This window comes from Apostichopus japonicus, chromosome 12 (assembly GCF_037975245.1).
Source record: "Apostichopus japonicus isolate 1M-3 chromosome 12, ASM3797524v1, whole genome shotgun sequence".
Lineage (NCBI taxonomy): Eukaryota > Metazoa > Echinodermata > Holothuroidea > Aspidochirotida > Stichopodidae > Apostichopus > Apostichopus japonicus.
The window spans coordinates 5,394,721-5,420,347 of NC_092572.1; the positions used below are offsets into that span (position 1 = coordinate 5,394,721).

The 25,627-nt window shown below is 35.1% G+C and overlaps 1 protein-coding gene across 11 annotated transcripts in view; it reads right to left on the reverse strand.

Annotated features, from left to right (window-relative positions):
- Positions 1-530: 530 nt before the first annotated feature.
- LOC139977550 (uncharacterized) overlaps positions 531-25,627 on the reverse strand; it is a 185,141-nt gene continuing 160,044 nt past the window's right edge. For 10 of the 11 annotated variants that reach the window (XM_071986934.1, XM_071986944.1, XM_071986943.1 and 7 more), the window contains 6 exons: positions 13,973-13,997; positions 12,429-12,539; positions 11,709-11,783; positions 7,286-7,357; positions 6,412-6,496; positions 531-4,941 (listed from right to left, as the gene is read on the reverse strand). In XM_071986934.1, the coding sequence (XP_071843035.1) occupies positions 4,828-4,941; positions 6,412-6,496; positions 7,286-7,357; positions 11,709-11,783; positions 12,429-12,539; positions 13,973-13,997 (482 nt within the window). In that variant the 3' untranslated portion in view covers positions 531-4,827. The remainder of the gene's footprint in view (positions 4,942-6,411; positions 6,497-7,285; positions 7,358-11,708; positions 11,784-12,428; positions 12,540-13,972; positions 13,998-25,627) is intronic. The other variant, XM_071986945.1, reaches the window with a different exon arrangement.

Below are 25,627 nucleotides of genomic sequence, written 5' to 3' on the forward strand. Positions count from 1 at the left end.
TGGACCATACAAGTTGTTCCACCCAGATGTCCGTTATGATGGGCTGAAGTACAGCATTAAAGCAATGTGTACAACTGCTGTACATAGTCATTTCAGCATTAAGCATGCAGATAGATCATAAAAAAAAACCTTGTTACAGATTGTTTGAATAAAAAATCAGAGTTTGTACCGTCACCATGCGGAAATTTTGTTTTTGACATCATTAAAATGACGCCATGGTGCCTCATGTATCAACAATCTTCATTGAACCATGCATATCATCATACTGGGCATTATCCTTTTGCCTCAACTGATGCATAAACACAAATCCTCTTAAATCAGAGGGAAAAGTGTCAAGACAAGACAAAAAAGACCTTCCCCTCTTTCTATATACTGGTTGTAACAAACATCAGATGGTGTCAACTTTGGACCTGTCGGACAATGTGATGTAATAGATCACATGGTTGTTCTTTTCAGGAAAACTATTAAAACATCTGTATTATACTAATGAAAAAGACAAAAATACTAAAAGAGAACGAGTTACAAAAGGCAACAGTTATGTTGTAATTTTATTTAAATCTTGGCATTATAATGAGTAAAATACGATTAAAAAAAAAAGAAAAAAGAAAGAAAAACAAATTAACTATATCTCTGCAACCATTGGACAACAGAAGAAGACTCTCCATGTTAACGTGATACTAAGTAATACAGCACCCAACGGACTGTCAACCAAATGAATCTTTGGATCTGTTCCTTGTAATGTTGAGTAATCCAACAACAGTAAGGTGCAATTGCAAAGACACACACTGAGAACATTTTTAATTTTATGGCATAGGACTGATAATGAGATTTTGGGCCCAACTTTGAAACATAAGGTACTTACATTTTTTTTTTACAGAACAATATCAATTGAAATAGTTCATACGAAATATTTCAAGACAAGTCAAATTTGGTCAAACCTGTTCAACAAATTTTAGTATACGTCAAAGATATGGCATAATCTGTCCTACACCAGTATCTCAGTGCACTGTTTTGTGTATATGAGTGTAAATTTCCATACAAGTGTTCGCAACGTGTGTGACTGTGCATGAAATTCAGGGTTCACAAGTTGCATGGTGCAATGACTGAGCACCAAATCTTTTTGTGACGTATAAAGCAAATTTATGTTGGAAATGCTATTCCTCATAAACTTTATAACTGACTGAGATGTGTGCCAAATAAAGGGATACCACTGCATAAGTGTCTAATGGTTGCAAAGAGAATGGTAGTACTTTGTTCACAGAGTACTATGTACACCAAGTATGGTAAATTCAATTGAGCACAGTTGCAACTTTACAAGGAACAACAATATCAGAATTGTGTTCTAATTATGCACCAGTTTAAACACAAGATGTGGAACATACAGCTGCCAATGAAAGCTAAGAGGAAATTGAAATTTCAACCTATGCTGATGTTATCACATCAGTGCATACATGAGAAGTAAATGATTGGAGGCAAATATTGAAAATAACCTGTCATTTTGTGAGCAAATGAGTACAGCTTTAAAGCTTCCTATACCTTGTGAATCTCTGCTTTGCTGGAGGTACCACCGTCTCATCAGTACATTCTGTATTTTTAAGAGCTTGGTCAAGTTTAACAGTAGCACCTTGTTCAGTGCTGACGTTGGTACCTGATTCTACTTGGGATGATGAGCATCCTTTGTTATCCTACACTAGCTTTGCTTATAGGGAAGGTCAGCATCAAAGTTTGATAGTGAGTGCAAGACTCTGATGGTCATATATCTGTAATGATTGACATATTTAGATATCGGGACTCTGTGGGGGAACTGAGTGGCCTATATGATCTGTACAGCTTCGGCTCATAATAAAGTGAATTATTCACAACTATTCACACATCTTCACACAGTGGAAGTGCAAGACTCAAGCTGACCTTGAAAATTCGGTTAATTCAGTTTTACAGTAGAAGAACGGTGCACACAGAACTTTGGTACAAGAATATGACTTAATAAAAGGTACTGTACGTAGTGTCCAAGTCACAAAGTATTCTCAATAGATTATATGATTCGAACTATGCAAATATTGCAATTCACTCAGGCGGCTTTGCTGATTGACTTCTCCAAATACATACAGGTGCAATGTTGCATTGTTTGATACATGGTAGGTACTGGGGTAATATTCATATGCACTGTGTAGGCTGTGATAATGACATCTCAAGTATATGGGTAGAATATTATTTTCCTATCACATATTGGTGTGATGTTATCCTTCCAAATGTATGCATAATTAATTAAGTTGTCTATCAAAACTATTTGATTTACCACACAACAAAATTATTCAAAGACTTATGGTTTTACAGAATACAAATTAGCTCTACTCATCTATATATTTTACATGTGCTCAAAGAATCATAAGGCTAAAAAAAAAAGAAAAAAAAAAAAAGAGAGAAATAAAAGAACCCAGAAAAAATGAGGTGCAATGTGCTATGAAAATAATTACAAATACTCTCACCATCTGCGAACTGTACAAATTTGTAACCAAAATTAACATGTTTCCCTTTACAAAAAGTACGTAAGTGATAATGTTTAACAATGAATTGAATGTAACATTTTCAACTAAATTTAAACCAACACACCTAATACAAAACTAATATTTTATATGATAGAAACAATGTGCAGTTAACTATTAATTAACACTAAAAATGTTTTTATTTTTTTATATTATGTGCTTTTGCCCTTTTTAATTCAATAAACACCAAATTTTAAGCATATAATATTTACACTTTGTAATTATCTTAGTATAGTGCAACTTTTGCATGAAGTGTTGCATAAAGCAATGATCCTGTAACATTAATGACAAAATATCATCACAAGAGCTACTAACAAGTTTACAGAAATGTTTGTGACAAAATGGCAGGCCTCGTCCATCTCACTAACTAGACTATCACTACACTGGTTTTCTTTTTCGGACTAGATATATTCACTATGAAACCCCAGTTGTAAAATGTAATGTCCTGACATTATTGACAATTCTTTTCAAACTTTGGTACGGATTTGGACTGGATAAGTTTTGAAATTTTAGGTGATCTACAAACTTACTGATATGTCACCTGGGTTTCATGCAAGAAATTAAAGACTCATTTCTAACTGTCCACACCAGGTGTGATAAGTGTTGAAGGTTGGTACACAGAGTGAGAAAGAATCCATCAGGCAACATGTCAACAAGAAAAGCTAAAGTAGCTGGAAAATAGTGCTCAGTTAGCATCAATCAATTTCAAGCATTAAACTGGGCATATCTGAACACATGCAGTGACTACTGTTTTACTTTATGGAGCACAATAGATTGTCCTATGCAGCCCGGCTGCAAGATGCTGCATCCCCCTCAGCACCCTACTGTTGACACAGTGCTTTACTTTGATAGAGTCAATTGTTACCTGAATAAATTCAAAACCAGAGATGGCAAAAAGTAACTTGAACAAGGAAGGCTACCAATATTTCCTTAAAAAGTATTCTTACTACCCAAGAGACACAAAACGTCTGTGAAATTTATCGGAAATATGCCAAACTCTTTGAACAACTCACAGATTTGCAACTCACATGACAACAATGCCAGCAGAAAAACTCATAAATGGCAAATTTCAACAAGTAGTGAAAAGAAAACCCCAAAATTTATTCAAAATGTCTTAACATTAAGAATGCAGGTGCAACTAAATACCAATAGATATTACATGAACAAGAGGATTAAAAATGTACAAACTCAGTCTTACAAGATAATGAAGCAAACTTGAATTAAACGTCTTTTGAAATGAAGTAAACTGAGATAACCAGAAGGAAAAAACCTGGAAAGTACTGAATGCAACTGTGAAGCATTAAAACATGGTAAGCTATAAAAGAATGCATTATCAAGAGGTACAGAAAAATAAATCATGACAGAACATGGCAGTATTAATGTACCAATTAATGTTTTGGCTAGTTCCTTCTGTTTACAATGATTGTGAGAATGATTGTAATTCAAATCTGGAGGCACATTCAGCTTTGTATGCTAAGGAAGGTATCTATTTTATCCAAGAAATGGCTGCTCAAGTCATTTATTTCAATACCCTTTCAGAGGAGCCATGCATTTAATATCCATTGAAAAATTTCAATTAAAGAAGAAATAACCAAATCTATTATGGTAGCTTATAGACATTCTAAGGTTCTTTCATCCTTGCCATAACTGCGAAACATTTGTGTGTATTATCAGAAGTCCACATAAGGTAAAATTAAGAAAGGAACCAATGTATCATTGAACTTTTGACTAAGAGCATTGTTAACAAGTATATCTGTTTTAAACATGAAAATGCGATTTTAAACGTATAGCAAGGAGCAATGTATAAACATAAAAGACCAAAAAAGAGAAAAAAAAAACTAACAAGAACTTAATTGCAAACGGATAAAATGGCAGCATAATTTTCATACATTTTTAACAGAATTGGCATGTTATGATTCAAACTCGAGCTCAAAACAAAATAGGGAGAGAAACTGGCAGTTACAAAAGAAATACTAAGGCAGTTACAGTTATCAGAGCGAGAAGAAATGCTTGTCTAGACCATTCTCTTCATGGTTATGGTATCAAGGGTTGGTTATAACCCCAAAGTAATTTGTTTTGGTGAGAGGACTATATTCATTACACTTATAATAAAAGTCTATTCTGAAAATTTTCCAGATTATAACTTTAACTCAGATATAACAATTTCTTTCACAAAGGCACCTGCAACAAAAAAAGTTGAACGCATCATTTTCCAATAATGATGTCAGGAACAATGTAACATATCAGTAACATAGCCAAAACATTACAAATGTAACAGTCGTTCTTAGACTATAACAGACTGGACTGTTGCATACTCCGTTGGCTCTTCCTTTGGTTTTCTGACCTCATCCGATGGTGGCTTGTTGCCATGGTCTAGATCAGCATATTCCATTTCAATCTATGTAAAGAAGACACACAATCATGTTAATGTAAATACCACTTATATTTAATGTTCTAGCAGTTCATTGTATATGTAGTGTACTTTCATCTTGTTTTTCACAAATTAAAAAAAAAAATCTTCATGTTTATGAATCTTCATGTTTATGAATCTTCATGTTTATGTTTATGAAAAAAACCAAATTTTATACTACGCTTACACAGGATGTCTGCCACTAGCATGGACTTTGAAATGTATAGCAATAGCTTAGGCAGTCTATGAAAATCAAACATGTTAAGGGCTTCCTAAGTATCTACACATAATACCAGTATTTGATAAAAGGTGTCTTGGTGAACTTGAAGCAAGCTTAAATTGCACAGCTGATATTTTTGAAAATCTCACTGGGAGTTTACTGAGTGAAAGGTTACATCTAACGCAAGTGCAATGCACATGGGAATTTTCATAAATGTGCAGAAGGATTTAGGACCCTGTTCTTCTGTATGGAAAATACTAAGAAATCAAGTATGATTTTCATTATCGTCATAATAATAATTCTACTTGTATTTGGTAAATGTTTTCTGCGAAGTGCCTTGCTGAACTTGAAGGAAGTTCAAACTGCACTGCTGATATATATTTTCTTTTACCATGTAGGATCTCAATAAGAGACCATGTGCAAACGGTTTCCTTCTTTCACATGTTCAATAGCCATGGGGATTTCTCATATACAGTGGATTAATAGAACCTGGCCTGATCTTCCGTTAGGGAAATACTGATACAAGAATCACTTGAAATTTATTTCATATTGGTTTGCAGTTGATAGCTTTGCTTCTTTTGGGATTTGATTGTAGTCCTCACATGTGACAACCATTCAGCTCCGTCCGAATGAAAAAAAAAAATTGTTAAACATCTCGTGGCCTATTTGGCTGATAGTACTTAAAGCTGATGCTACAGATACCATACTGGCAAAAGTTGAACTACTTCTGCTGTCATGACTGCTGCACGCTCATTAATAGTTATCTTACACCATTTTATGCCACCTCAAATAAGCGTACGATTACGATGTGTTTTTTAAAACTTGTTTTCATCATCTTTTGGCAAATAAAGTTACATAATTTTAAATATTTTTTCCCCAATGAATATATGTTATATGATATGGTTGCATCCTGTAAATACTGTGTGCACTTTGTAAGTCAATGACTCTACTTAACACTGCAACCAACATCTGTACAAGTGAGTGATTCATCATGTTTAGGTGGCAAAATCATCAGCTGTCCTTCATTTAAAATTTTATGTGCGTTGGTGGTGGATATTAAAGCAAAAGATGCATGGCTTAGGACATATGATAACAAGTGGGAGACTTAAGATTATTGTTGCAAAGCTTTTTCTTCTCTTGCTTTGGAATAGCTTATGTTCAGATAATTTGAAAATATTGGCTATTGGTAAAAGGAGACATTGGGCATTATTGGTACAACACCAACTATGATTACTTACCGGTCCATCTTGTTTGGGCTTTGAGGGATTTTTGGAATCTCTCATTGAACTGCGTGGGGCAGGAGTTGGGTCCTTAGTTCTATTCCTGTTATGGGAAGAAATGAGAATAAAAACTGATGATGGTGATATCATTCATTTGCAAGGGGGTTCTTTAAGGTACTGTTCAAAAGTTCTACTGGTACTATCAAGTGCATGAAATTCACAAAGAAAATACATAAGTAATGTAGAATTGGAAACACCAAAAAGAAATCTGAAATTATAATTTACTAGGTCCCATAAAAGAGACAGCAATGCCAATCTTTGAATATCATTGTAAATACAGCTTTTCCAATGAAATGTATTATGTTGGGCAGCTCATATTTCTGAATGATACTCTACAGCAATTTGTAGTGATCATGCACAGCATCAAGTTTTGCCTTTAAAGAACAAGCATCCCCAACCAAACTCTTTCCCTTGTATAATAAAGATAAAATGTTGATGAACAATTGTTCACAGTAGACAAAGTTAAAATTCAGAGCCTCCCTGCCATTTTCTTTCACACTAATGGTATAAACATCAAAAACATGTTAAAGCAGAGCTGACCAAAGTGTATAAAGATTAGAGTTGAAATGTCACTCTTTTCTATGGAGGAACATGGAACAAGACTCTTCTTAACTGTTAGGGATTTTGTCATGTGAATGAAGGCATCTAATTTATATCAATGACATCAAATTTCTTTTATTACTCCTTCACCTAACAAGAGACTAGACGAAATTAAGGTGTCATAATAATGAATGACTACTACCAACAATTAATTACCTACTTAAAATATTACTGATGATGCAATTAGTACTAGTACATATGCAACACAAACATATTGACATTTCAAACCTACTTGTGAATTACTCCATAAGCTGGAATCTCAGGATCCTTTCCAGGACCTGCCCCATTGTCGTCCAGTTTTTCACTAGGGAAAAAGAAACAAAAATAGTATGAATAAAATATTCAGACAGCCTTTTTCTGAAATGAATATAAAAAAAAAGGAAAAGTAAAAGGAAAAAGAGAAAGAGACCCAAACCTACAGTGCAAGTGGGAAAATCTTGTTAAAGCGATGGAAAGTACAGTTGTTCCAAACTTAACTATATAAAGAAACAGAGTACTATTAAGTCCAATGCCAAAGAATGTGCTGACAACAAGAAAAGAACACCTACACCAGGTACCCAAGATTGAGGACTCTAAAAACACTTTTCTACTTGGACTCAGTTTCTACAAGTAAACCACTAATTCCCATACAGGAGAAGGATGCTAAAATTGAAGTTAAAAACAAATTACTGTAATAAACCACACATTACATCATTAGATATCTACCAGGAGCTTTGCTCCCCCCCCCCAACCCCCAGAGCTACAAATGTAACTTCATCAGAGTTAATACCATCTGATGACTCATTGTTTAAAAATATCCTCAATTTTCTTTCAATTAAAATTAAATGCAGTGTCTGCCATTAATTTTGATAGAAGTGATGAAAGTAATGTGTTAGGGTTTGGAAATAATTTAATAAATTATTATACTGTATATCATTAAGCTACAGGCTGTACATTACAAATCTGGACTATCCTTGCTACACAACTTTTGAAAAGACCAAGTTAAAATTTAAATTTAAAACGTTTTAAATGAGACAGATTTTCAATCCAAACAATAAGTTTTGTCTGCAGAAATGTCAACCTTCTATATTAAACATGATGTTTAAGAAATATTGAAGGTATTGAAAATTAATCAAAGCAAAAATTTCTTATATTTTGTTAGTTCTCAATATACTCCCCAAATTAAAAGTTGGGATTATGGATATCTAGGTTTTTGATAAAAGGAATGAAAGGATTGGAATGTACATAAATACTGAAGTGTAAACAAGGGAGAAACAAAAACAAGATGCCTTATTCTGAGAATGCTTTTTTTTTTGAACGCCAGTTATTACACTTTCGATGCTTCCTTTTAGCTAGTAAGGTAATAATATACAGGAAGCAATGAAATGAACTAATTGACTGACTCATCAATATGAGATTTAGGGTAATAGTTATCTCATCTTAGACACATTTGAAGCTACTAACTGTTTGCTGTCTCATTTCTGTTTCAGATTATTTGACAAAGCTTCTGCTTGCCCCCAAAGTATGTATATCTTTCGGTTTCAAAATGAAAGAAGAAATAGTAAAATAGTGTTTGCTAGCACAATTTAAGTGAAACTTCGAGTTGGATGTCAAAACTTTATTTGCACTGTTGGGACACTCCCTCAAATCATTGCTACACATGATAAACTACAAAAATTTCATCAGAATGTATAGAGTCAAACAGTTTGTATAAAGATGTTGGAGCGGGGGGGGGGGGAAGCAAGTTCTAATGGAAAGAAATCAGAGCTTTACAATAGACTTTCATGAAATATACTTCAGTTCTCCTGTGGAATATGCTCTGAAAAACTTTGAAGTCTTATAGAACTTTTTTTTTTTTTAGTTAGTTAGGATTTATGGGAATTGCAATTTTTGGAGACTTAAAAAGTTGTCGAAAATCTTCATACATTTAACCGTAACATGTTTCAATAGAGATCATCTTCTTTAACTCAACTTAATGTTGTAACTTCCTTGATTCTATGCAATGTTTTTGAATACAACGAAACTAGTAATTTCATGAAATAAACAATTTAATCTAGTTACTTCCTGAACTATATAGGTTAACTACACCTGTTGACAGGATATAAAAGAGAAAGTAGGAACATTTAAACTTGTACAGTTTCCTTCCAAATCTTCCTTATATCCCTCATGTGGCAGAAATACCTTCAGGTATTCTATTTCATATGAGGTACATGCAGCTAGTAATGTTTTCATCACAGTGCAACCAGTTTATAAAAAAAAAACTAAGGGGAAAAAATGCTCCTATTCTTGTAGAGAGGTACAGAAGAAATTTTGGAGGTACCACATTTGTAGGTTGGTTGTATTCTACAACGGTCTATAAAAAAATTTGAAAGAAAAGAAAAATGTCCCCTGATAATACATTGTATGCCAGAGAAGGAACTGCTGCACGTTTGTGAATTTCTCATTTTCTATAAAGACTCTGTTTCTGGAATGATTTGTATCAAAAGTCAGCACTACATTTTCACAAAACTTACCCAAGTGCATGCAGATATCGGAAATTGACCAACTAGAAAGCCTTCTATGGTTTTTTGGTGATGACTCATAACATGGCAATGGTTTCAATGAATGGTTGCGATTAAAGAAGTTAGGTGAGGTTAAGTGTCCTTAAGTTTATTTTGCATTTAAAATTTTAGAACACTAAATTGTGGAAAGTAAAATATGCGTCATAACTTCATGACCAGTTGTAGTTGATAAGTTGTTACATTGCTATACCACACACAGCTACTGTACAGTATTTGTTTCCACAAGCAGTTCCAGTGACAACTGTTCATGTAACACATAAACTGTAAAGTTGGAGGTAACTCTGCAGGTTGAAAATTACGTATACTTCAGATAAAACTATTGTCCTGATGTTGAGTAGAAAGTGTTAAGCGGTGAGGAACTTGACATAGATAAGATTGTGATACAAGAATGATATAATTGGGGTGACCAATTTCTACTTAACCAAGGCTGCAAAGATTCAGCCCATCTTTAAATTAATGTCATAGAACTGCTGCAGAAGTGTAGGACATATTTTTCATAAAACGCAACAATATATTCACAATGTAAATTGCAGGCCTAACTAACCTATTTACAATGCATTACAAATTTGTCAAAAACAAATTGTATTGAATGGCATCCAAGGGTTTTCTGTTGGAATCAAGTTTACTGAACATATTTTGGTAGAGTAATCATGATGTTTAAAATTTGGATTAGCTCTAATGAATAGGGCTGCAAAGTGGAGTTGATATCAACATCAACTTGGCCTTAATAGAGCATTTCAAGCATTAAGCATATTTCGATGGTGAAAGTCTTGAAAAATATATAAAAGACCGAACACTACTGTAGCCCTCCAAATATCTCGTTCATGAGGATTATGACTTCATAGAGCAAAATTCTACTAATTTTTTGAGAGCTTTTGTGTTGACAAAGCCATTTGTATGGATGAAGTATCAATATCGTCAGAAACATGAATTTGTTATATAGATATAGACTATGCTGGATTTCTGAATTTCCTTATTTGTTGGGCCACCAGCTTATACCTTAAATCGCCTTCAGAATATCCAGAACTTTGCTTCTAAAATAATTACCTGCTGTTACAGGTATGATCACATGACCCCAATACTAAAGAGATTGCATTGGCTCCCGGTTAAATCGTGTATTGATTTCAACATTTTAACCTTGGCTCATCACTCTGTTTACGGTGAAGCCCAGATTACCTGGTCACATCCTTAACGATTAAAGAAAATGTGCATATTACGAGAAGTTCAAACCAGTTATTACTTTCTGTTCATGTAAAGGAATTGTTTACAGCAAACATGCTTTCAGTATTGCTGCCCCCGCACTCTGGAATACTCTATGGGTTATTTTGAGGAATGCAACATTTCCAGCTTTCAAAGTCAACTTAAAATCTAGTCATTTAATTGTCACTTTAATATGTAATGTTTTGCTTTGTTAGGCGCTTCTGACAACACTTGTGTCATAGGGGCGCAGAATAAATGTACATTATTATTATGATTGAAATGAATGTTATGTCCAATCCTCACAAGCAAAACAGATATAACTGGGTACATATACAGAATGTGCTTTGTGGTGATGTACTTTATTGTAACCCTAAGAAATTAGAAGTAAGTAAGGCCTTCAATAGTAACACTGATTAGGCATGGGAAATGTGTGCGTGTGTGTTCTGTAGTGTAATATGAGAATCAAGCATTTATGAAATCAATGTTAGGTGAGTTTCTCACAAGCAACATAACTGGGTACACATGTGTTTAGTAATGCATTGCTAAGCTACCATTTTGGTATCATGCTGTTTTCTATGCAGATAGATACTTTGCTTCACAATTTAAAAGACTCTAGGATTGAAATGATACATTGGCTGAGAATCTCACTGTAACAAAGGCTGGGTTGAAAGTAACATTTCAAACAATGATGTTTTGATGAGTATTCCTACCTTCAAAACGGAAATAAAGAATGACATCTAAGATTTTAATATTTAAGTCCAATATGACACATGAACACTATATTTCTATATAATGTCATTTCCCAACACTTTCCTGAACAAAAGTGATTGGTAATAGTTATGATGACAAGCTGAAATGGATTTGAATGTGTCAAAGTAAGAAGCTTTTATGATGTCTGTTATGCTCGTATTGTACCTTTTCATTTTCACCTCAGCGTAATCTGTGGGAGGATCCATCCCATCATTTTCAATGCCCTTGCCACTGTTTGCGCTTTGCAAGAAAGAAATTAGTAATACTTAACCAAACTTTAAATATTTAATTGTGGTGTTTCGGGATGTTGGCAATATCAGTTATGTAAACGTTCGTTGACATGATTTTACATCAACAAATAGAACATAAAAGAGAAGTCTATGCAGCCATTGACTCAACTCAAACTTCATCCCAAAATAGATAAAACTTCAGAAGAAGAAGAAAAAGATGGAGAGGGAAAAATAATTGTTTAGTCCGTCCTTACAAAACACTTTCAGGTCTGCTTGGCATATACAGTATGATTAAACGACTATAGAGCACTATTTGAGAATCCCAGATTTCATGTGGGTAAGTAATAGTCTAAACAAAGGATTGGCATTTGATAATGATGAAGACTCCCTACTTTTCAAACATGTGGCCTTTCCTGTACCCTCATCCTCAAACAATCATAAATGCAGAATTCACCATAGCCAGAGTATATATAAAACCAAAATCAGATTTGGGTTGATGAACTACAACTACTGCTGCAGCTTTCAATGACAAGAAAAGTAGAACAGTCGATATATAATAGTGAAAAGAGTTAGTGGTAGCAAAGATGTTGGCAAATATGGGATGAAATTGCAAGTTATCTGAGCCTCTTGTTTAGGAACTCTGGATAACGACTACCTCTTCTTCTTTCTATCTTTCTTAATCTCTCCGTACACAGGTGCTGGTGCTGGTTCACTATTGGTAGTGTGACTATTTGTAGCAGTGACTTTAACATCAGTTACAGATGAACTTTGGAGGAAGGAAAGAAAGTATGTAGAGTATGTGCTGGAGCATCCCAACCATGCTGGGATAAATGATGGTGTTACATGTGATGTAATATATTTTTACATGATGTAGATTACACCTGCAAGCCTGAATAACTCAGGCATTTCCTTTGCAGGCATTTTTTGCACTCAAATTTTAAGCACTTTCTACACTTTTCACAGATATTTTCTGATGCACCACTATTTAGATAGTCATGCCAGCACCCACCAATAGATGGCCTGGGATGCCGCTTCAGAACCAGAGGAAACCCCTCCTAGCAGTTATTTGCCTTTACAAACATTGCATCTACAAGTTCATACTGCATATAACTTTGCCAACCTTTGATTTCTACCTAAAACAGTAAGGAGGTTCTGCTACATATGGAAACTCATATCAGCATAAGTTTCCCATCTTCATTGAGACCTGACCTTTAGAAATATCTTGGGGTTGACTCCTGAAAACCTTAAATGAGTTCACATATATACCAATTTGTTGAGCAATTTTACTTATCATCTGGGTAATCTACTATGCATATTTAAGATATGCATGGTGGCTCTCTTCCACTCCTTTTTCTCCACACCTTTCTGTTTTTGTCCTTCTCCAGTTTATTCCCTCTCCCCTTCCCTTAATCCTCTCTTTGTCCTACCACTGTTTATCTCCCACCTCTCCTCTTCCCCTGCTGGTTTCTTTCTTTCTTCTCTCCATCCCTTGTCTACTAATCCCCTTACATCTATATCTTTGTGTTCACCATGCTCATTAACCTGTCTGTATTCTGTGCGTGTTTTTGTCCCTTCTGTTACTGTTACTTGTCATTCAGCCTTTAAAGTAAATCCTGCTAGGATCGAAACATCAGGCCAACTTACTTTTACACTTTCTCCTACACAGGCTCTCTAGTGGATAAGCAGTTTGCTAACAGTTTTATTTTATTTTGATGCATATTTAATCTTGATTGAAGGGTAAAGCTCTCAAATGACATTTGACCTCCACTAAATACAATATGGTTCTTGCACTTATTATGGGGAGGCCACATATGAGTACTGCAGAGGTTACTTATCTAGAGAGATTCTGTTTACAAGCTAGGGCTTTACATACACACACACAGACGCATGCCAACTTGACTGCATAGATTACCAGGTAATGAACAACTCTTGATCAGCTGCTGTTATTTAATGTTTTTGTACAAAAGTCTGGCTTTTGTCATTCATTAGCACAAATATGATCAATTTAGGAAAGTCAGTACATGTATACCTTAAACTATATCTGCAATCGTAATACATTAATTAGGTTTAATTAGGTTGAATGACAACAAAATTGAAATAACAATATACTGCTGTCAAACTTTCAAGGTTCCTATCTTGGTCTTGTCATTATTTTAAGAGTGGGTACTGGATAACATCTTCCAACATAAAGATACTTACCTTGAAGAATTGCTGCCACATTTACCTGCAAAATGAGAGGAGATTGTGTATTTATGATAAAATGTATCGAAATTGAGTGAGTGTTATTCAGCACTTTCCCAAACGCTCTGGTAGATACATTATTATTTACATGCTTTCAACTGTGCCCAGTATTTCTTGATCTATTTAATTGCTATACAACTTATATTTTTTTCCCAGCTTAGGAATTTATCTAGGGCAGCAGTCAATTCATATACTGTAAGACTGTAACAGTATTCCAGGGAATATAACATATATACATGTACTACCCAGTAGGCACCATCGAAGCACACATATAGGCAAATGGAGAACTTGCAGTGTAGCAATACATTACTGTAGCTTTATAGTAAAAATACAGCCAATATGTCACATGGGAGCAAGTTTTGTGCACAAGAAAAAACATACTTACTACTTGATACTTGAACAACAAGTTATTAGCTATGTTTGTTTGCAACCTTTCCATATACTTACCACCAGGTGGATGTTTGCTTGATGACCTGGTGCCCATGTAACTTAGCTAAGAGTGACCCTGAGGTGCATTACGTGCAGTACTTAGCACATAAACTGTAACTGAATGTCAGATACTGTAATGCTTTACAGTACATGTTGTGGTAGTGAATGCAATTACCAGTTAAATTCAAATAGTTCTAGTACAAATGCAGAAAGAAATACAGAACTTTGTATTTACAAAGGCTTTGAATTAAAAGTGTATGTGAGTGACCCAAAGGTGTCCATAGCCAATAAATGATTGATCCATGAAACGTACAAGGTGAAGGCTCATGCAGGAAAGAAGAAAGACATGCACAATATTAAACACACCATAAATACATACACTATATGTATCTCCTATTTCCATCTCCCTTTCCATAATCACCTCTGATTAAATCATATTTCACTGATCACGTTCATACATGCCAGACTGAAGCTCATATTACTGTGCCTTCATTTGTGCCACCACTCTGTGTGTAAAATAACTGCACAATTACAGGAAACAATATTTTGCCCCTCCCAAAACTGTTGTTGTCCAAGGTCAGAATTCTACAGCTTGCCTGATAACATAACATTGATTTTTATGCATACAATAAAGGTCTATTTGCCTTTCTCTAACGAGGGCAAAATGAAGATCTATTCCATCACCTCGGGACACTTCAGAACAAACTCTTTCTAACCTTGATTGCCTTATTTTATCAATGTCAGAAAATCTAGAGCTGTTACCTTAAGCTTTGTCTTCTCAGACGAGTGAAAAAATACAATGCAGACATTCCTTAAAAAAAAGGGTAGGTTATGATATGTTCTAAACTTGCATGTATCAAATAATCAAAGTATGGGTAACTGCAATAAACATTTTTATATTTTTTATATTATCACAGTTTTGTAAATAAGAACACAATGGTGTTACACAGGCTAGACATGCATATGGAACCCACATAGCTGTACCCATTTATGCAGACCTTCGCAATTACATAATTAGTATAAAGCAAACATATTTTGGTTCATCTATTGTTTGATTTCAAGCAGCACACACTACTTTTTAATGTAGCTGTAATGAATATATTTCTGATTGGTTAAAAACAAAACATGTGCATTAAATTTCTGATATGCAATTGGTATGTAAGGGAGACTACATAAAACCATAAATTCAGTTGAATATCTCCCTCCTCTGGTCACGCTCATACCTACCCTGTAAAAACTGAAACAGGTTTGTACGTGAAATACATCATATACACATTAGTTAAGTTCTGTAATCACCAAGTGATGAACGTTATCATGCACAAATGATGTATGTAGGCCTATTTATGTATACATGTATCTTTATATTTAATGTATGATACACAAATATGTATACTTCAGCATATATATCTGTACATTACGCGTCATGCAGAGATTATGTTTGGACATGCACACATGAACAGTATGAACTAGTCTCCTGTTACCTGTACATGCAGACATTGACAGTATGAACTAGTCTCCTGTTACTTGTACATGCACACATTGACAGTATGAACTAGTCTCCTGTTACCTGGACATGCACACAAGTACAGTAAGAACTAGTCTCCTGTTACCTGTACATGCACACATTGAGAGTATGAACTAAGTCTCCTGTTACCTGTACATGCACACATTGACAGTATGAACCAAGTCTCCTGTTACCTGTACATGCACAAATTAACACTATGAACTAAGTCTCCTGTTACCTGTACATGCACACACTAACAGTGTTATAGTCTCCTGTTACCTGTACATACACACATTAACAGTATGAACAAGTTTCCTATAATATGTACATACACAAATTAACAGTAACTACAACCTCTTGTTACCTGTACATACACATAATTACAGTATGAACTACAGTACAGCCTCTTGTTACTGGTCAGTACATGCACACAATTAACATTATGAACTAGTTTCCTGTAATATGTACATACACACATTAACAGTATGAACTACAGCCTTTTGTTACCTGTACATGCACACAATTAACATTATGAACTAGTCCCTTGTAATATGTACAGTATGAACTACTGTAGTCTCCTGTTACCTGTGCATGCACACATTAACAGTATGAACTAGTCTCCTGATTTAATCAATATACCCACCCACCCACACATATCATATCTAATTACAAAGTACAAAGTTCATATATATGTCATCAACATGGTTAAAGAAGCTACAACATTACATGTCACTGTTCAATATATACTACACACAGCACAGCCTGATGCAGTCTAATCTTTCCATACAAGGTCTCTGCTACTAGTTAACCACCCTTGATATATATGTAAAGAGCGCCAACATCCAGCCACACCTGACTACACCTATTCACTGACTTCCTTACTATTGTTGCACAGACACACAAAAGACAGTAATACAGTGACTCATATTTTCACAGAGGCAACTGAGATCTAGGCTTGTTTGCCTACAGTACTTTATTCACTGTGCAAATGTCAATAACTATTTTGAGTGCTTTTTCCCATGAACAAAACCATCAGGTTTATGTACTGTAGTATATGTGCACAGTATGAATGTCAGTGTATTAAGCCTTCTAGGCAAAGCTGTATGAGGAAGTTGTTGACCATTATGGGAAAAATTGCATGAGGAAGTTGCCTACCATTATAGGTTGCCTTGCTGCCATGCATGTACTAATGTAACAGTGAATTATTACAGGCCTAATCCATGGGAAATCAAACTCTCTACGCCTTGAAAACATTGTAATGGCTGTCTCAACAAAAATGATTGTTATTATGATCTACTTTACATATAACTCCTAACTAAAGTCTTTACAATGACACAAAACTAGTACTGAATATGCTTATCGTGACCATGTAGTTCTAAAATAATGTATCTATAACTTTTTGGCATTCTCCGGTAGTTTACAATATAACTGTCTGGTACCAGGGGGGTGGGTAGGAGCCGGGGGAACTGGGGGACATGCCCCCACTTTTTTCAAATAGCAAATGTTCCCTACTGGCAAAAAAAAATGTGCCCATTTGATGAAGAACTGTCTTTTGGAAATCTTAAGCCTTCGTTAATTTTAATATTATATTTTACTTATTTATTTTTAGTCTGTACAATCTAAAATGGCATCCCATATCTTTTTGTAGCACGGTTAACAATAAACAATCTCAATAAATCAATAATCAATGTTGCGGAGCACCACAATAGCATTGATAGCATACTAACACATCATAAATATTTAAGTGATATGGCCGGTGTGTATCGGTTGTTAACGAGTGGTGGTTGTGGAATGAGAAAGTACCCTCTGATATTGCCCCCCCCACTTTTTGGAAGCTTCCTACCCCCTGTCTGGTACTGTACATATCATACTTTTGTGACAATGTTGGTGGTCACAAGCTTTCATTGTGACATAAACTGAGCAAGAGAGCCTTCACTAAATTTTGGTATAATTGATCTAGTGATGTTTCTTTTTGCTTAGCACTAAATGCAGTCACTTGGCAGCTGCCCATGGGTAATGTCCTAATACTTTACAATGATAGAAACTTAGTCACTTTTCTAATGATTAACCCTGCATGTTTTAATACCACTGGTTTGTAGTATACTGAAATATAAACCATACTGTAGCTGACACTCTCATGCTGTGGGATTTAAGTTGATAGCTTTTGGTGACTATATATCAGCTATATAACCTATAACCTGAAAGTCCCTCAATAGCTTTTAATCTAAACATGAGGATGGCCTAACCCATACTGTGCATGGCCAACAGTAGGTCACATCCATGGGGCTATTGTGAAAGAAACTTTTTATTGCTCTAAGAATGCGAGGTTTGAGTGTCTTAAGTTCTTTATATATTTGTGACCACCTGTTTTACTAAGCATTAACTGGGTTAAAGATGGGAAACAGAGTACTGGCTCATATTCTGGCTTATCTTCTCCAGGAAACCCTGGTGGCCATTTTTGCTGTGGCTTTGATAAGTGTCTGTTTAAACTGAGCTGTTAAATCAAAGTCCTTCAAACTTCCTTTTCAAATCACCTGACTGACCATGATAATCTGTTCTTGTTTTCATTCCAATAGAAACTAGCTGCACTATACTAAAGAAGGAAGTAAGACAGACTTGTGTACCCGATTAACTTGACACAGTGATATCTAATGAGGAAATAAGTTACAAACAGTGCAGCTTATTTCCCCACTAGATATTGCTGTGCCAATTTAAATCTGGTACTACTGTAGTACTAGTGCATGGTGGTTGTATTGAATATCTATATCCTGCATGCCAAAATAAATAAACATAATACTACTGTATAATATGTACAGCACTGATGTATTTTGTGGATCTAAACATCCAAGAAGATTACATATGGCATTACATATACCCCAGTTAATACTTGTCAGTATGCTAACATGAATTTCACAAAAACTAGGGATCTAGATATAAGCAATATTGCATCGATATTATTTCAACGTTTTGTTGTTACCTTGTGCTTTGTTACCTTGTAAATAAATATTGGGCTTTTATTGGAATTTTGGTACACTATAAATTGGAATAGGTAGTATGACTTTTATCATCACCTTCAGGTAATACCAAGCATATACAAACTTTGTACTTCCTGATAACTGCATGGCCTTATCAGCAGAGAGTAGTTAAACTATGTGATGCATTCCTACACCTCCAAATATGAATTTCATAACGTCATAGGCATTGTATTCCGTCATACTCTAAAGCTGTTTGAAATTGGGAAGTTCCCAAAAAATACCACCATACCACCTCTGCTAGCTGCTTTCATAATGTATCCATATTGATTAACGTTTGCTCCATGTGCATTACCTTAAAATGAAGTGAATGTAGCTAGGTATCACACCACAATGAATTGCTCCCATTGACTTGTAACACACTATACTCTTCACTATCCAAGGCCGAAAGAGCTTAGATAAAAGTTTTCAACTGACATTTCCTAACATGGAGGTAAAACAGATGGTCCTACCCACCATATGAATGATATGATAGCTCACTGGCTTGGGCTATCACAACACGTTCAACTTTTGCCATCATGTACGTTTAGATTTTGAGCTAGAAGAGCTCAAAGTCTACCAAAGTGCTCCCCTTCCCATCTGCCAGCTGTCACTGCGGAATCTTCTTGTTTCACCCATGATTTTCTAAAATACCTTATAGCACCTTCAATTCTCCAGATTTGTAGACCATCGATAGTTGATTTTATCCTCTTCAACATAAGAAAGAATGGTCATGACTCAGAAAATGCCCCCTCCACCCCAAAAATCAATACAGTAGGTCCCTTTGGGCTATTTTCCAATGGATAACCTCTCAGGCTAACTTGCACTAGTCTGATTGTTGTGAACTTGTGTGATACCTATAGATGTCCAATGGTAAATATCCTTTGAATCTTAATTTTACCCCTATTATGTACAGAGATTAGGCATTGATTAAAATGTTGAATTTACTGTGGAGATTGATGTGTGATTGCTGTTATTAAATGGACATGTTTTAATCATAGCATTCATACATGACATCTGAAGCATTGGGGAAGAACTGTGGAATATCACATACAGAGAAACACATGCATTAGCAGACACTTATTATATTGTTTTAAGTCCTATACTGCATTGCATTATAACACAGTGGTACTGTATACTGCAAGTCACACTGTGTGGAAAGGAGTACAATTTTACACAGTGGGCTTTTAATACCAGCATGTGTGTGTGTGTGTAACAGTGTAGAATACTCCCATGTAAACAAAGCTGTCCTTCAGATGCATATAGGATTTCTTGTTCATTGTGTTGTGCCATTGATGCTCATTCAATCGAGACAAGTCTGACTATATAGAATCAATGAAAGAACTGTTTAGTCATTTATAGCATACAATGGGTATAAATCCTGAGAACTTACTAACTGTGGGTCACCCATTCACCAAAGGTTCCTTAATTCATGGAAGTAGATGAGTAAGGTGGTTATGATACAGCAGTATAAAGATACTTTCCTGTTGATTCCCCAAGTTTGAATACTAACCACAAATCAATTACTTACTGTGGAGTCATCCATATTGTAGGAATCAAAGACCTGATTATTTCTAGTATGTAAGATTTTAAGGTGTGGATGTGGTGTTAACTTCAATGAGCAGACATAAACCCTTTGAAAATGTGTTGTTATAAAAGTACTGAGAGTACTGCGGAGTCACTCATATTGTAGGAATTAAATACCTAACTATTTCGTCTGCAAAATTGCTGGCTGTGCATCTGTTGTTTAGTTCAAAAGGGCAGAACTTATCCTTTGAATGTCTCTAATAACATATATGTCATTTTATGCAGAGCATGCATAACCTTAATATACCTAACCCCCACCACACACACTGCATGGCATTCCTGAGGCAAATCACACTACTACAGGGTACATAGCTTAGAGAACTGTAAACTTTTTAACTAACATACGATCAACCTAGATGTTGTTGCACACCTTAACTAACCAATAAAAAACAAAGACCATGAAATGAAGAAGTGGTTGTATGATCCAAAGATATATCTATATTCCCACCAGCTTCAATATATGTATACTGTACATCCAACCACATGGCAACCAGTTCCTGCTGACAAGCAAATGACAAGCAATATATGCACAGGTATATACACTTTAGTATACCAAGATTCTATAAAAACAAATACATGCAATTCACTAAACTTGATGGATATTTAAATTTTAACTAACTAGTGGAACATCTGAACAAGTGTATCATGTAAAAAGGAGAAATATCAGGATATTCAATCTACATTCATCTTTTAAATTTATTCTCTAGTTTACCTTTATACTGCACACAAACAGAACATGTACTGTATGTGTTAACATCTACAGTAGGCTGTAGCCTTGGACATGTTTCACACCATGTGTACAGCAGCTGTCTACAGTATGCATATATGTTATGTTTGTTACAGCAGCATTGTATACACAGTGCCAGTGTAATATAATATTAGCAAGGTTTGTGTCATGGCAGGTGGAACTGGAGGCTTAATTGATATGTAGCAAAACAAAAATGGGTGTGGGTTTTTAGACAATAAATCTTTAGTGACCATTGAATTTAGCATAGCATGATTCAATGTGGGAGGAGGGAGTTTCTCTCTAATTTGAACCCTCACTGTTTATGAGTCAACTGTGACACATCCCCCCTTTATATTTCCCTGTTTACCTTTCTTGGTAAAACACTTGCAAGGAACTGAGCAAAGTAAACAAGGAAATGCTTCTAGCAGGGCTTGTAAAAATCTGTCTTTTTTAGCAAGTACTTGTGCATGAAACCACATAAGGTTGTTAGTTTGCTCATGGAGCTATGAACCTGGGTTTATAGCTCCATGGTTAGTTCAAATAGATAATTCTGAAATGTTGTAAATCATTCTGTCAGACCTGTGCCTAAATTTAGTAAATTTAGTGGAAAACATGTTGACAAAGAGGGAGTTGGCTGGTTCAGATCAAAATGAGTTATGGAAAGTATTACAGCCATCAGACGTTCAATCAATCCTCACTTTGGAGAGGTTTATATTTATACAACACTCCAATAATTAGTCAGTTTATTCTAAACAGTTGACCCTATATCTCATGTCCATACAAATAAGATTAAAGTTTAGTATCATTAAAGGGTAGAATTAAAGATTTAGTGAGTGGGGATTGTAGACCACAGTAAATCACCCAAGGCACTCAATATTTCTTCATTGTATTCTACTTGTCTTTGGTTTGTTTCCCATGTAGGTGGACCCTCAGGCAATGTGTGTGCGTATATATATGGTTTGCACTAAAAGTGTAATGGTTTGAGGGCAATAATGTAAGGGGTCATGGGAAGTGCAATCAAGACTAAGCACCTATGCCTTTTGAGTTTTGATGAAAGAATCCATAAACTAAATATTGCAATTAGTTCTGAAGGCTTCACATAAAGACATAAATGCAACAACATTTTGCATATAGATTCCTAATTTCTTTAGCTGCATATCATGCTTATGGAAAGTATTACAGCCATCAGCCATTCATTCAATCCTCACTTTGGAGAGGTTATTGATACAACACTCCAGTAATTAGCCAGTTTATTCTAAACAGTTGATCAATTAGTTCTGAAGGCTTCACATAAAGACATAAATGCAACAACATTTTGCATATATAGATTCCTAATTTCTTTAGCTGCATATCATTTTCAAGGAAAATGAATGAGTTTTAATTTTACATCAGATCAATAAGCGACAGTATGTATACTACATATGTCTGAATTTAAGACAAAAAGGGAACAGAGTTCATTTAAATGCATCTTAAATATGAGATATCTGTCCTTTTCTCATACATGGGGGGATTAGTTGTTACATTGCACCTGTTTGCCATCAACTAACATTGTCATATCTGAACTATAGAAACTGTTAGTTTAAAATATATACTGCCCTTCATTCAATTATTAGCCTACCTGTACTGTATTATTTACCAACTTACATGCAAACATAACTACTGTAATATGCTATTTTCTGGCATGGATCCAAGATCTTAATCATCAAAATACATTAATATTTTTATATTGAATACCCCGCCTTGCTGCGCATACAATTATTGTGTGGTGTTCTGTCTCCATTTCAAAGGCGTACACTATAGTGTACATATGGACTGTACAGTTTAGATACATGCAGCTAGCCAATACTGTACACACTACACAGAGAGACATAAAACCGAATGGCATGGAAACCATTTGAATGTATAATGTGCTGTTCTCTGTAATGATAATGCCAGTTCATATAAAGCAGGCTGAGTGTGCATTGTGCAACACTGCTGAGTGAAAAGGGGACTTTCCATTTACTATTCCCACCAAGAGAGTACATACATTTTGCTGTACTGTAGTAGGTATGACATCATAGAGCAGTAAATAATTTGTATTCTGATGAGTGATAGCAAGCAGCTGCAGTAGGGGTTATGCCTCAAACCAGATCTATGTACCTTTTACATTGTAATCATAATCAGGCAGCTATTTTTAGGATGCTTAAGTGACACTGAATGTGGGATGCTTCTAATTCAACATATTAAATCAAAGTTTGGAATCAAGAGTATCATACCATTTGAAAGGTTCATAGCATGGTACATAAAAAATTGGTATGAATCATCTGTACCCCTTGCTGCCTCTATTTTTAGTTCTGTTGTAACTATTTTTTTATTTTTAAGTATTATAATTTCCATATCCTGAAGTACCTTCATGTTGAAATCCTGCCAATCCAGTCAATAATTTCCTCCTCTTTTAAACTTTCTATTTTCTGCTTTAATTAACACAGGAAGAACCAACATATTATCTCTTCCTTCATATCTGTCGTACTTTAATGTTGTTGATAACAGAGACTATACAAGTGAATGAAAATAGAATGGGAAAGTCCACTGAAGCTGAAAAACTAGATGTGATTTATGAGGACATTTAAGTCAACTTTTAAAACTGCTATATAGGGAAATTTTGGTCAACACAAACAAAACAAAGGCTCCCCCCCCCTCCGAAAAAAAAAAAATGACAACTCCTGATGATGTTTGTGTGATGGTTTAGGAAAGACTCTAGGCTAAGAAAATACCAACATCTGTTTTACAGGTCTCTAGCCATAAAGCCCCCCCCCCCCCACCACTTCCCCTGTTTCTCTTCCTGCATGTACCTTTCATTTGTAAATTATAAACTGTGTTTTATCAGGGCAATCATTACTCAGTGCACTACATTTAAGTAGGTAAATGCACTACTACAGGCAATATTTGATTTATGAAAGAAATTTAAAGCTATTCTCTCACATTCTCTTTCCATGTATATATATATATATACTTTATGTCACCTAGATATTAAAACATTATCACCCAAAACTCTTCTGAGAACATTTTGCAAGTTTTGTAAACTAGACATAAATAATTTATCACTACGAAGACTATGGCAGCTCCATAACCTACCTAAGTACTGTACAATTCAAACACATGATGGTTACTTTGCACTTGGTGTTTTTACGACACATTGAAGTATACAGTAAAACATTCAAGCGAATATAGACAGGGTTTATTATGAATAGAATATAAACTTTAGCATAGACTTGTCTTCCAGTTTAATGTTTAACACCTACCAAAGAGATAAAAACATCAGACACTTTGACTTTGGACTTGGTTATAAGCTGTTACCATGTACTTGAGAAGTGTGTTGTGAAGTGCTATGCAGTAATAAATGGACAGAACAAGTACTTCCTTATGGCTTCCTTGTCTTATGGTTTTCAACAGAAGCTGCTGCACCAACTAAATCATACTTAACTTAAAAACTGAAGCCCATTTCCCACTGTGCAGTAAACTCCAATGGTCTGTTACAAAATTATACCTATGTGAACCAAATGTGCTGAAAACGTGGATTTGACTTTTGTCGCCCTTCGTGTATATGAAAATGAAATAATTTAAATTTTGAAGTGAAATTTAGATGGAAATTGTGAAACTTTTTGGTGAGTAGTGTATACTACAAAACAGTGTGCCAAGGTACTCCTTCTTTTTATTTGATGAGCATGAAGCCTCAAAGACATTATAACTGAAGAAAATAAATGTGGCAGGATATTGTGAATGTTTTCCTCCTCAGGGTCAACTAAAGTGGTCCTTCTTTAGAGAGCCTTTTAGATTGTCTTTTCAGTGAGCAGAGTTGTATAAGACGGCAAGATATGTCCCAACCGCTGAGAGTCTACTTGTCTTGGAAAGGACAGGTACTGCTAAGGAAAAATAATGTATCAAGATAAATGATGGAACAAACTATGCCTCATTGATTCCCTCCTTCCTTCCCACCATCACCTCCCATCCTCTTAATCACCCCCTCCCCATTATCCTTTCCCAACCCTCCCCACATTGCAAGGAGGCACTCCATATGGAAAACAGGGCTTAACAAAACATTTGTGACTCAATTTCATCAAAATATGAGTTCAAAGTTTAAAATATACAATTATCAATCTAGCAGGTCAAATTATAATTTCTATCTGTCTGTAGGTTGAACAAATTTGGCTAGAGGTATTTTTGGGTATAATATCAGATATCTATTGACACAGATAACTATGGAACGCCAAAAGGACCACAGTGACATGTACCACTACTAATTTGACATGTACTACTACTAATTCGAAGTGTACTACTACTAATTTGAAGTGTAATACATGTAAAATGTCGCGTAC